This window comes from Equus asinus, chromosome 7 (genome assembly GCF_041296235.1).
Source record: "Equus asinus isolate D_3611 breed Donkey chromosome 7, EquAss-T2T_v2, whole genome shotgun sequence".
Taxonomy (NCBI): Eukaryota; Metazoa; Chordata; class Mammalia; order Perissodactyla; family Equidae; genus Equus; species Equus asinus.
Genome location: NC_091796.1, coordinates 49,000,118 through 49,013,360, shown reverse-complemented (window position 1 = coordinate 49,013,360; position 13,243 = coordinate 49,000,118). Strand labels below are relative to the sequence as shown.

Here is a 13,243-nt window from a genome sequence, read left to right as displayed (position 1 = left end):
GTATTCACTTGATATTTAAATGAAGGCACTGCTCCTCACCAGTCCTTTTACTGCAGCTTCCCGACCTCTAGATTCTTTATTTTGATTTATACTTGTTGCCAAAGTTCACAGTCAAGCAGTTTTTTAAAGAAGGGCCCTTGAGTACTGGTAACGCTTAAGATTTTTGCTGCTTTGTTTGCCTTTAGTCTTGGGTGACATCTTAGCTGGAAATAATACCCTCACTTCACACTCTGCTTCCTTCATTGCTACTCTGCAGCCTTTTCTCCCTTAGGTCAGGGTATTGAATGTTGCTGTGAAGTCTTCTGATGCCAGCCGGAAGTATTAGCTTTGTCAATGACTCTCTCAGCCTAGAAGTTTCAAGAATTTTTCTTTTATTCTGGAAATACGGCTGTTGATCATTTGTACCCATTTTCCTAAAATATGATGAGGGGATTTTTTAATATGAATTTTCTCTTTTTTCTTTTTTTCATTTCTATAAGACGACGTTGTCACTTCTGTCTGAGAGGAGTCCCTTCTCCTATTTCACCTATTTCTTCCCAACAGTCGTTTCCACCACACTGTAGCAGAAGACAAATAATAAAGTCCCCCCTTTCATTCGTCCTTCTCCATCCCTGGTCAGGATTCCGTGGGCTTCTGAGGAACAGAGGAAATGGAATTCCGTGTGCCATGCTCTCTTGTGATTTTCTGTTTTGCTCCCTCTGGAGTTTGCTGTTTCTCTCCTCAGCTCTCACTCTTTGAGGGTGATGGCATTGAGGTTTTTCTATTGATGATGACTTTTGCTGGCCTTTTGTTATTTTTGTTACATTTCTTATTCAGAAAGGCTTTCTGTAAGGCAGTTTTATTCTTCCTTCTTAACATACATATCCCTAGAATTGATATTCATAAGCTCCCTAGCTAATTCATAGGCTCACAAAGTTCTAGATCAGTGATTTATGCATTCTTACACCCAACAGTACTCACTTTTCTCCAACCAGCAGAGGCTTATCCTCTCTGAGACTCAGTGTGACTTTATCTGCAAGAGGAGAGTAAGATCTTGCTGGCTACACCTTAGTGCGAGGCTGAGACAATGAGATAAATGAGTTAATGGGTAGTAATATACTTCAGAAAACTTTCTCACACTTGAGAGAGATGATAATATTGTTGCAGTTTCCACGTTCTCCTTACATAAACTGAGGAATTACATAAACTGAAGTATTTAGGTTTTACATCTGTTTGGGCACTATCGTTGCTAAACTAGTAGCAGACTTTTCAGAGATTTCATTCTCCACTGTGTTTTACTAGAATAGCTATTACAGTGGACACAATTAGAATGCCTTCTTTTTGTATTTTTTTATGGAGATCTTAAAACCTTGAAAATAACCTGAACAGCATAAATTTAATGATTATTTTTGAGTGGTTGATTCATTTATTTGTAACCTGAAACCGCACCATGAGGGAAGACTAGCAGCTGAAAGAGAAAAAAGGAGGAAGCCCAGGAAGCGGCAAGTTGTTTTGTATCTGTTTATAATACTATTCACACTGGATAGGTGATTACAGAAAAGCAAAGTATCATAAAAGGATTTCTTTCTCTAGTTCTACCCCAGAGACAGGCAAAGCAAAAGATGAACAGCTGAACCCACAGAGCTGGGAGGCCCACACACATTTTACCGTGTAGTAGTCGAGAAGATAAAGGACGTTACGTAAGTGTTCCCACTAATTTCTAAAACTGAAAGCTGTGTGCTGTTTTGTGGTAATAACCAAGTGGAGGCCACCTTCATCCTATGCCAAAGGAAGTTCCATGAGCCCCTTTAAAGCCAATAAATTTATACTGGGAGAGACCTAAGTAAGAGTTTGATAGATGCATGCAGTTTTATGGCTGAGCTTTCATAGGATTCTGCCAATATGGCACCTACCTATGGAGAGCAAGGGTTGATTAACTCTTTTCTTCTTCCAACAACTTCTCAACATCTCTGTTCCTTGCTGTAGACTTTCTGTCTCAGAAAGATCGTGAGATCACACGATCGGAAAGATCACACTCAACTTTCCCGACCCAATTACTTTTACTTCCTGAGAACAAAGGTCACTTCTTAGCACCTGACTTTTTCCCATCAAGCCTCAGGAGCCACCATCCCACAGCTTTCCTCAGACAGTTACAGTGAAGAAGCACTTTCAGGGTCCTGATTTCTAGAGGTTTGGAAAACAGACTTGGGATGCCTCGTGGTGCCATATGAATGTGAGGTCCACATAGAAAATGAGCCAAATGGTAGGGCATAGAAAATTTTGTTGAAAATGAACATATTTCAAAGCTGGATATCTTTTATTTTTATAAATAACATTTAAATACAGAGGTTAATCAGATGTTCTCAAAGGCTCCCATTGTATTAGCACAGACACTTCAGAGAGGAAAGACAGCACATTTAAGTGTTTCTGCCATATGACAGCAAGATCCAAGGCTGGTTATATCCAGACATCTTAGTACACATAGTACCAGATCACTTGCAAACTACAAGTTTTGGGTTTATTCTTTTTATTTGTGGATACTCCTGGATAATTTCCCTTAATACCTTCATTCCAACTGTCTACACTGTGCAATTATATCACACCAATTATATGACTTCCAGTTGACTTAAACTCATTCTTCAACTTTCATGAGTTTGCTAAAAAATTTATGAATAAACCATATTTAAATTTTAACCCATCTGCTCCCTCCTGCTACCATTTTCCCTATGAATTTATTCCGTCTGTGCATGTATGAGATAGTCTAAAAGAGCTGATAAGAAACTGTTTTTATTCATTTAACAATAGTATCCATTCTGGAAAGCGTAACGTATTGGAATTTTAGAAGTATATCTTAATATCAGCCACACTTTATATGCCAATACTTTACCTTTTAAAAAACTATTACATTTAGACATAGATATTCTGAAGCCAAAAGGTTTTTAACAAAAAAAGTTCAAATTCTTTCTTTGTCCTCAGTAGCACCAACGCAATAACTTTTGTGAAGTGGGACTCTAAGGACCCAGAAAGATGTACATTATCCACATGGGAGCGGAGAAGAAGTCATACTGTTGCAACAGATATGGCTTTATTCATACACACACATATATTTCCATGACTGCATTCACAACACTGTTACTTTATTGTGCCCACTGTATTTTCATGTTTCAAAGAGTTGAGATAGTGATTTTCCCATTTTAAGTGTTATTCCTTTCTGAGATATATGATTTTTAAAGTCTAAAAAAAAATTCTAATTTGTGGATGAGAAAAGAAATGTTTCTGTTAGCATGATACTAGTGCATTGCATAGCCTGATGGCAACATAACATTTAGAAGGCTCCAGAGCTCCTTCCAAGGACACTGCATCCCATAATCAGACCCTAGTGAATCTCCAGGATGGAATCTACAATTCTAGTTGCTCTTCACGGAGCTGCTATGACCTGAGTCACTGGCAACTTGTGCATATAGATTCACTTGTCTTGTTTTAATCTTGAGATGGAAAAAGAAATCCATAATATTTCCAAAGGATTTCTGCACAGGGAGGAAACACCAACTATTTAACAATTGAGAGAATTGAGACTAACAGACTGAGTTCTTAAAAACCTGAACCCCTCCTCTCGTAAAAGTAATATAAACACATGCCTTAAGTAAATAAATATAAATACAGGGAAGATCCTGAGGGACTCGGTCTTAGAATTTGCCTTTGCTAAATTTGATCTTGGACCTGGACCTACTTTATAAAAGCCCCCAATTCTATATTTGAAGGTGGTGAAACTCCATTCCTTCACCTTTCCAGCACATATTTTTAAAATATTATAAAGAGCACAGTACTGCATTCAGTATTTCAGCAAAAAGGACTGCTGGTTGAATTCACAGAAAGAATGCATAAAAGGCAGAAGTAAATAAACAAGACAGGATCATTTTTTTAAAAAGAACTTTAAAAATAAATGGTGCTGCAAAACTACTTTTGCAATTACAGTGTCATGTTTGGCCCCACTATGTTTCAGAGGCACTGCATTAAGATAAACAGAATCATCTAATGCACTTTTTCACAACAGTGCTTCTCAGCCAAGGGCTAGTGCGACTTCATTCTACTGCTAGGTGCCAATGACACTTTGGTTTGCTTTACTGGCAACATTTTGGCGACGCATCCTATACTAAGAGGAAGGCTGGAAACCAAGCATATGACAATAGCCGAATCCACTGCGTTACTTCTTTTCATGCTTCTTGGTTAATTCCCCTACACCCAGCTGGAAGCTGCCCCGGTTGCCACTGCCTTTCTCTTCCCTCTGCCGACTCTCCTGGGAGACTTGCTGCACAGCTTGCAGGATGGCATTCTGCACAATCTGTTTGCTGGCATTCTGCAGCTTCACCTCTTCAGGCTCATTTCCAGGTTTCTCACCTAGCCAAAATACAAGAGGGAGGGGAAAAGAACAAAATTAATTTTGGGAACTGTGACAGGGAGGGCAGGTAGGAAAGGTAGAAGGGAAGGTGAGGCTATAAGAACATACTAGAGTGGCCCAGTTAATTGTGAGGAGCCCTCTGTAGCAGATACCACCATTGTCTCCTATTCCCTGTTTCCAACAGATTCTCCATTTGTTTGCCCCAGTAATGTGCCCAACTTACATTCTCATCACCTCAGAATCCTCTGCTGCTAGTGGTGGTCATGAGACACAGTCTTGGCCAATAAGGACCTCTGGGAAAGTTTTTGGAAAGGGACAGACTCATGCCCCCTTTGGCCTTTGGCACCTTCTCCTTCCTCCTACATGGGATGCAGACATAATGCCTTTAGGTACTGCAGCCATCTCACAATAAGCATGGAGATGAAAGCCAACATTCTCAGCATGACCGGGGAAGAATACAATAGTCCAGTTTTGAAGGCATCATTGAGCATCTGCACAGCCCTGGACTCTGCACCTGTAGACTTGCATGTGAGATAAACAAACTCCTTTTTGTCTAACCCACTATTAGTCAGGTTTTATGTTGCTTGCAACCAAACATATACCTAAAGATATAACCTCACGGGGGCTGGAGAAGAATAGATTATTACTGAATCCACGTTAAGCTAACTCTGCTGTTACAGTAGCATCTCAAGGAATAAAGCCATCCATTCATCAGAATCTGTCCTCCTTGATCTAGAACAGGAGAGGGCAAACTTTTTCTATAGAGGATCAGACAGGAAACATTTTAGGCTTGTGGGCCATACAGTCTCTGTAACAACTACTCAAATATGCTGCTGTCGCATGAAATCAGCTGTAGACAATACATAAATGAATGCATACAGCTTTGTTCCAATAACTCTTTATTTACCAAAAATAGGGTACAGGCCAGATTTGGCCTATGGGCCATAGTTTGTCAAACCCTGATGTAGAAAGGTGAGAATTTTCTAGTTGGAAGGCAAGGCAGTCTACCCACCATTGATTCTTCCTTAGTTAAAAACAAGACAAAACCTTGATTTTATTTGGACTGCTAAGTAACTAGGTATAGTTAAGTTCTGACCAATGAGGTAGAAATTCATTTAGTAAAAATCCTGTAAAAGGTTTTTAAAAGGGAATAGGTAGATACAGGCTCTTTGCCCTCTCCACATCCTACTGCCTGCAGTTCTGACACAATGATTGTCATCACACGAGCTCTTGCTAACCATGAGGGAACCTTTAGAGTAGAAACCATTTTCAGGGATAGGGGAGGAAAAAGTTAGAAGGAGCCTGGGATCCCAATGATCAAAAAGCCACCGTATCAGTCCTTGGCTGCCCAATTTTAGTCCTCTTTCCTGTTAGAAAATATAATATATCTTATTTAAGGCACTGTTACTTTGGATTTTCTTTTATTATGCAGAAAACTTATTACTAATTCATATATGGCAGAATGATCATGAATTTAACATTTGAATAAAGTGCAATCATGAAAATTTTAAATTCTGCCAGCTTATATGTATAGCGATAAATGGAATGGGCATCATTCCCTATTCAAAATCATCTTTTCAGATGTTTCCTCTACTCAAAGTCCCTGCCACCATGAAAATGTATTTTAAAGGGCGGGGGGGGGGCGCTAGTTTTCACCAGGATTGATTCATTAATAGAATTCATACACTCATGAGAACAACATCACATAAGAGAATATTGAGTCGTTCTGAACACCAGACAATTCTGATCTCTAGACGTATAATTGTCATTTATTCAGCATTCTTGTCACCAGCACCATCTCCTGATGGATTTACAATCTAAAAAACAAGGCAAGATGAATATATTCAAAACTAAAGAATATTCGTGCCTGTACCCCCAAAATTAAGATAAAATGAGAAATCTATACCAAACTGAGCAGAAAAGGAGTCCAGAGCTACAACATGTAACAGACTGAAACTTCAAAGTGGCAGAGAAGAATACTTTGCATATTCTCTGTAGAAAAAGGGTAAACAGTAATGTTAAGAGAAGTGAGGGTGTAGCAATTAAGAATATGTGTTTTGAAGTACTTCAGAGCTGAGTTCAAGTCCTTTCTTCCACTTATAGTCATGCCATCTTGGGCAAGTTACCTCGCCTCTCTAAGCCTGTTTGCACATCTGTAAAATGAGAAAGTAGTAACTTAGGATGATTGCTAGATAGTTAAGTGACATAACACCTATTCGGTTCTTAGTGTGGTTCCTGACACAAAGTAAGCACGCAGTAAGTGTCCACCATTGTGTATTGGTTACAGTATAGATGAAGCTATCGTGATAGAGGAACACAAACATAGAACAGCTCACACAAGGAAGTGATATTTGTTATTCGTTCATGTAACAGCCTAGAGGTACCCAGTTGGTACGTGGCTTGGCTCCATCAGGTTATCTGGGGACTCTACTTCCTTCCATCTTATGGCTCTGCTATTTCCTATTATATTACCCTTAACTGTATGAGTGAAGCTGGTGAACCAAAATCCCATCTGGGGCTGGAAAGTAGCAAAAGAAAAAAATGGAGGGCAAGCAATTTCCTTTTAAAGAATTGTCATATCATCACTCTGCTCATATTCTGTTGGGGGAAACTGAGTCACACAGCCACACCTAGTCACAAAGAAGGCTAGGAAATATAATTGCAAACTGGGCAGTCATATGCCCTACTAAAACTCAGTGAGGTTCTAATGCTAAAACAAAGAAGCAGTTAAGGATTTTAAAAAATTATTTCCATGCAAGGACCAAGGCTCAACTGAAAAAGGAGAGCATATACTTGCAGCAGGTCAAAGCTGATACTCAGGGAGCTCTGTCTGCTACCACTGTACAGTATCCATGTGTAGACAAACAAAAAAAAAAGTTCAAAAGCTTCAGGCTTGCTCCTGGAGAGAGTATCTTAGCCAAACCAGATGTGTGTTAACTCTAAAATGTCCCTGCTGTGCAGGTATTTTTCTGTCTTTGAATGGAGGAATCTAGGGATAAGAGTAAGCTGATTCCTTAATAATAGGCAGAGAGAGAAGAGAAAATCTACTCTAAATTTAGCTTCAAGCTAATATCTGAGCTAAATTGTCATGTCCTCATCATCCAGTATGAAGATAAATTGATTAAAAAGTAAAAGGCAGTCTGTGCCAAGTTGTGTCTGGAGGACGCTTTGGTGACTGGCAAGGTTGGTTTAACCCTCACTGCCCTCATTACCACTTTGCTCTGGGTCATGAATATCTATCTATCTGTAGTGGAGGATGTAGGACATAGAAAGTGGCAACTGACTGGAGCAGAGAAAGTGAGGAATGAAGATAAGGGAGAAAGCCACCCAGAACACCTAAAAGACAATGAAAATAATAAAAAAAAATTATGCAAACCATCTACAATCACGCTCTGCAAAAGGATGTTTTGGTCAATGATGGACTAAATATACAATGGTGGTCCCATAAGATTAGTACCATATAATTTAGGTGTGTAGTAGGCTATACCATCTAGGTTTGTGTAAGTACACTTTGATGTTCACACAACAACAAAATCACCTAACGACGCATTTCTCAGAACACATCCTTGTCATTAAGTGACACATGGCTGTGCATACTTGTGTGTTAGGCACTTTGGCGTGCAAGGAAAGATACTCTCTTCTGTTACTCAAAGTTATGGTGGTGTAGGGGCAGCAGTTACTATGGGGATACACGTGTCATAGCCAGGAATCATGGAAATATTTAGTTGAGCCTCACATTGCAATTCAGAAATTGGAAGAATCCAATATAGCTCCAGTAATGGGATTATCTAGATTATCCTCGGCCATTAGAGTCTCAACTCCCCATCTGCTACCACCAGCTAACAGCTCTCCCTTTCTTCCAGAGTCTCCCCAACTTCATGGTATTTACTTACTCTTGTTTCTGCTTATTTGTGACTTGCACTACTTCATGATTTTATGTACTGCCTTCTCTCTGAGGGCATTTCAGCTAAGGTTCTGCTTGCAACTGACTGACTCTTGCCACATCTTCAGTTAAAATTCCTGAGAGAGAACCTGAAAGACTCAGTATACCACCATTATCCCTGAAAAACAGCATTTTCATGCCAGGCCACCTCTTAGGCCAGCCATAGATTGAATGCCCATGGCTCATTCTGATCTAATCAGCAGTGGCCCGAAAGGTTGGATCAAGACGTATGAACACGTTCACTTAGGAGGAGGGAACCACCACGTCCCATGGCTTGGCAAGACACTGTGGGCAGAGCAGCCATTCACAGGCTTGGCTTCGTCCAGTATAATAACCAACTGGTGCTCCTATGGCATTCACTTGAAAGGACAAGGTATTTGAGAACATCCTGGTGGAGACCGTTAATATAAGTACAGTGTACAGAGGTGCATGATAGCCTGACAGAAGGCAGAGCCAACCACAGAAATCCTCAGGGTCTTGCCATTTACTCACATGTGTTACATTTACTTGAAATTAATGAATCATCTATATGCTGTAGGTGGCCAATTGCCTAGTTTTAAATAATGCAAATGTCCTCAGCCTAATTAGAATTTACAAAACCACTTTTGTATTTCACAGAATATGATGAATTGACTTAATTAGCTTTAAACTCTAAATGCCCAATATAAACACATTGAAAGCAAGAATGTGGTGTAATTAAATTTGTCTTCGGTGTCTTTCCACCTTCGATCATTACCCACACCCCTCCACACACACACACACACACATACACACTCAGCCATCCTGTGGGCATGCTTTCCTGTGACCACCCAGCCCACCCATGGGGGCCAGCCTTCCACAGGCTGCCCTGAGCTCTGCAGTTCTCCTTGCTCCCCTCAGAGCTTGCTGTTCCACGTGCCATTCTCACCTGCCCCACTGGAAGGTACCTGAGGAACTCAATTGCAATATGCTTGATAATTGGTCTGAATTCCTTATTTATATCCATTAAAGTCATGCTTCTAATGACCATAGGAAGATCCTCCTGATAAAAATTTACCTTGTTTCTTTCCCCCTAAGAACCTAAGTGCCATTTGCCTTTATTACATTAACCTTACTTCATTCCAGTGAGGTGGGTTTTAGAAAAGGTCGGTGTTTCCCACTTTGAGGCAGAACCCAGTTAGTGATTTTCCCTCACTTGCACAGAATGTAGCAGAGGCTGTATCATAAGCAGCACTCTATCTCTCGTCTCTCCAGACTGGGTCACCAAATAAGCAAATTACAGACACAGACGTCCTTATCAGAGCAGGATAGGGCTGTGCCCCCACTGCCTGTCCAACTCTGCAACGCATAGTGCTGCTGAGGGTGACCATGCAACATACTTTTTATCTTCTCCTGTGATTGCTTAAGACCATAATGACAGTATTATCATTCATCAATGACTAGCATATGAAACACAGAGAACAAGAACTAATTCTGGGCCCTTTATTAATGGAATGATAGTCTACTTTCCAGCTCCGTAACTACAGGAATTTTCCATGAAAGACCAGATGTTAGAACTCATTCATCTATGCCAATTGCTGATGAAGCCATCCTGGCTGCCCTCCTTTGCCCCTGAATAAGCTCAAGTTGTGTGACTTCCCAGGGACAGAAAGTCACAGCCTCCAAGATTCCAGCTTCCTCCCAACCCCACCAACCCATAACCAAATGCTGTGTACCCATGTGCTACAACCAAATCAGAAGTAGCTTTTTAAGATTTCCAAAAGGTAAACTTGAGACACAGAAGGCAAGCCAGGTATTTGCAGATGTAGGACACTTCCAAATCATATTTCAGTTATGTCCCATTATTATCACCACTACCCCATCAAATTGGGTATGGGGAATTAAGAATCACCCGTTACTCTGCCTGGGATGGCCAGGCACGTCATTTCATAATGTGGCAAGCTACTTTCATAATTATATGGAGCTCTTTATTAAAAGTTCTTATCAAACAAGGTGAGATGAATTAGAATGATATGTATTGAGCATCTATACGTATGGTACTATGGAGAGTAACATAGGCCACCAAGCCAAAGTGTTTCATTCATTCATGCATTCATTCATAAATGAACTGCAGAGCACTTACTACAGGACAAACACTAGGCTAGAAATTAGAAATTAAAATGTTGAGCAAAACATTTGTGGATCCGGTCTTATTGGAGCTTACAATCTAATGAAAGAGTCAAGTGTTAATCAAATAATCAAACAAGTTTATCATTTTGAGCTGTGACACATGCCATGAAGGAGGTACAGGGAGCACATTCCAAGAGGAACTGATCTAGACCAGGGGTCAGGGAAGGATGCCTGGACAGGGGACTTAAGGGTTAATGAGGCACTAACCAATAAAAGGAAGGTGGTGGGAGCAGGAAGAGAAGAACATGTCAGGCAGGAAGATCCAACCCCAACATGTGTAGGACCAGGATCCTGCGGGGAACTGAAGGCAGCCTGAGCGGCTGGGCGCCCACTGGGGGAGGGGAAGGCTGGAGATGACACTGTGGAAAGTAGGCCAGCCCAGACGCACAGGTCCTGGGAGGCTGGGAGGCGTTGGGTCTTTTGCTAGGAGTAAAGCTGCAGTGTATCAGCAAATCTGTGCCACGCAGGGCAGCTGGAGGAGTCGGAGGAGAGTTATATAATGGAGGTGGAAACACACAGGATTTGGGGCAGGCCTTGAAAGACAGATGGAATTTGGAAAGGCCAATGGGAAAAGAAAGGGAATTCTTTCCCTAGCCTTGGAGGGAAGGACAGACATGTGACTCACTGACTCACAGTGTCCTAGAAAGCTTTCACCTTGTAGAGCTATTGTAGTACATTAGAACACAACTTATACAATATTACTGGCCTGCAATGTTACTTTTAGGAAATACATAAGGAATAGTGCCATAAAATTTGACAAGGAAAAGACAGTTTTAATCAAGAAATCAAATTTGAGTATCTTGGCCAATAACAGCAAAGGTAATTTTGCAAAAGAATAACAAATAGGAAGGACCCAATTTACAAGCTGTCAATACCAGTTTATAAAGCTATAGTAATTAAGAAAGTATAATACTGATACAGGGATAGAAAAGTTGACCAATGAAATAGAATAAAGAATCCAGAAACAGCTCTACACATATGTGGCCACCTGACTTACAAAAAAATGTGACACTGTAGTATAGTGGGGAAAGGACAGTATTTTCAAGCAATGGGGTTGGACCAAGTATTTGCTCATGCAGAAAAATAAAGAACGTTGGCTACCTTACACTATACGTAAAAAATAAGTTCCAGGTGGATTTCACATCTATATTTGAAGAGCAAAACAACCCAGAGTACAGAGGATTTTTAGGTCAGTGAAAATATTCTACGTGATATTATAATGATAGATATATACTATTATACTTTTGTCCAAACTCATAAAATGTACAACATCCAGAGTGAACTGTAATGCAGACTATGGACTCTAGTGACAATGATGCATCAATGTAGGTTCATCATTTGTAACATATGCACCACGCTGATGGGGGAGTTGATAAGAGGGAGTCTGTTTGGGGGAGAAGCAGGGGGTGTATGGGAAATCTCTGTAACTTCCACTCAATTTTGCTTTGAACCTCGTACTGCTCTGAAGTAATAGTCTTTTGGCTTTTAGAAGAAAAATTTGAAGAATATCTTTATGACCCAAGAGTAGGCAAAGATTTCTTAAACAGGAGACAAAAAATCAGCAACCATAAAGAAAAAACTGACAAATCAAGCTACATTACACTAAGTGGTTTTTGTCATGGAAACACACACATGGAAAAAGCTTTTCACTTGAGAAAGTTGAGGAGGGAGAAATGCTTGTGAAAATGCCATCTTGGAAAAGCTTTAAGTATTTAATTTTCTAAACACTTGGATAACAACTCAACCAAGACTGCGCTGTGAGTTCAGAGAGACCCAAAAGGCTGTTTCGGCCACCCCATGGATTTCTGCAAAATTTAGCTACAGGTTCCCCTCTTTTCACCCCAGAAGACTCAGGAAATCAAACTCCTCCCAGATCCTAGTTTCTTGCAGTCAGCAGCAGTTCTAGAATTTCTACGAAGGAAGGATTTATGAATGGCAATCCAAAGGAAGGCAGAAAGCGAAAATTTGTCCTGAAGCCAGAGTGCATGAGTCTCCACAGAACTGATAAAATGTCCATTTTCCGTACCAGAGAACGGGGGGGGGGGAGGGAGGAGACGGGTCCCCCCACCCCTTGTGATGGCCATTGCCCATCTTCTCACCTTCTCTAACTAGCTCACTTCTCCAGAGTGGCCGTGTCGCCCAATGTCCATTCCCCCTCCCAGAGCCGCTAAACAAACCCAGCTGGCCCAAACTGTCAGCTCCTTCATTCCTGCCCCAGGGGCATGCCAGGAAGGGAAAGTAGGTGCGGGCAGCAGAGCTCAGACTGCTCTCTGGAAATAGGGGAGTCACATACTTAGGGGACAGAACAAGTAGGCACCATGTGAACCTGTGCGTTAAAGAAAGCAACCACACTAGACCTGAATAGAAAGCCGAACAAAACTTGGAACCCTGGGGACCATGTGCTTGCTACCCATCCTCAGAGTTAGGGCTTTGCCCCCAAACGCATATCTCCACCCTCACAGACTCAGCTCCCAGTCCACCACCTCCCCAGCTGGGCCACCGCCCGTTCTGCAGCCTCTGCTGCCCCTTGGTGGTGACTCCTATGGTTGCCACAGACCCAAGGAAGGAGGTCTGCCCTGGTTCCTGGATAGCTTGTGTGTGTGTGTGTGGGGGGGAGGGGGGGGGGGGGACGGAGGGGGTGTGTGTTGGATGTGTGAATGTGTGGATGTGTCAGTGTGTAAATGAGTGTGCGAGTGTTGGTAGGGGAAATCCTTGACTCATGAGACAAGAGTATTGTTCTATTTTATCAAACACACTTAGATTAACTAGCACAT

General features: G+C 41.2%; 1 protein-coding gene across 3 annotated transcripts in view; it reads right to left on the bottom strand.

The window, feature by feature from the left end:
• Positions 1 to 1,403: 1,403 nt before the first annotated feature.
• The window catches only part of AKAIN1 (A-kinase anchor inhibitor 1), a 51,338-nt gene continuing 39,498 nt past the window's right edge, over positions 1,404 to 13,243 (bottom strand). The window contains exon 3 of one of the 3 annotated variants that reach the window (XM_070513308.1): positions 1,404 to 4,377. In XM_070513308.1, coding sequence (XP_070369409.1) covers positions 4,184 to 4,377 — 194 coding nt within the window. In that variant the 3' untranslated portion in view covers positions 1,404 to 4,183. The remainder of the gene's footprint in view (positions 4,378 to 13,243) is intronic. The other 2 variants (XM_070513309.1, XM_070513310.1) reach the window with 2 other exon arrangements.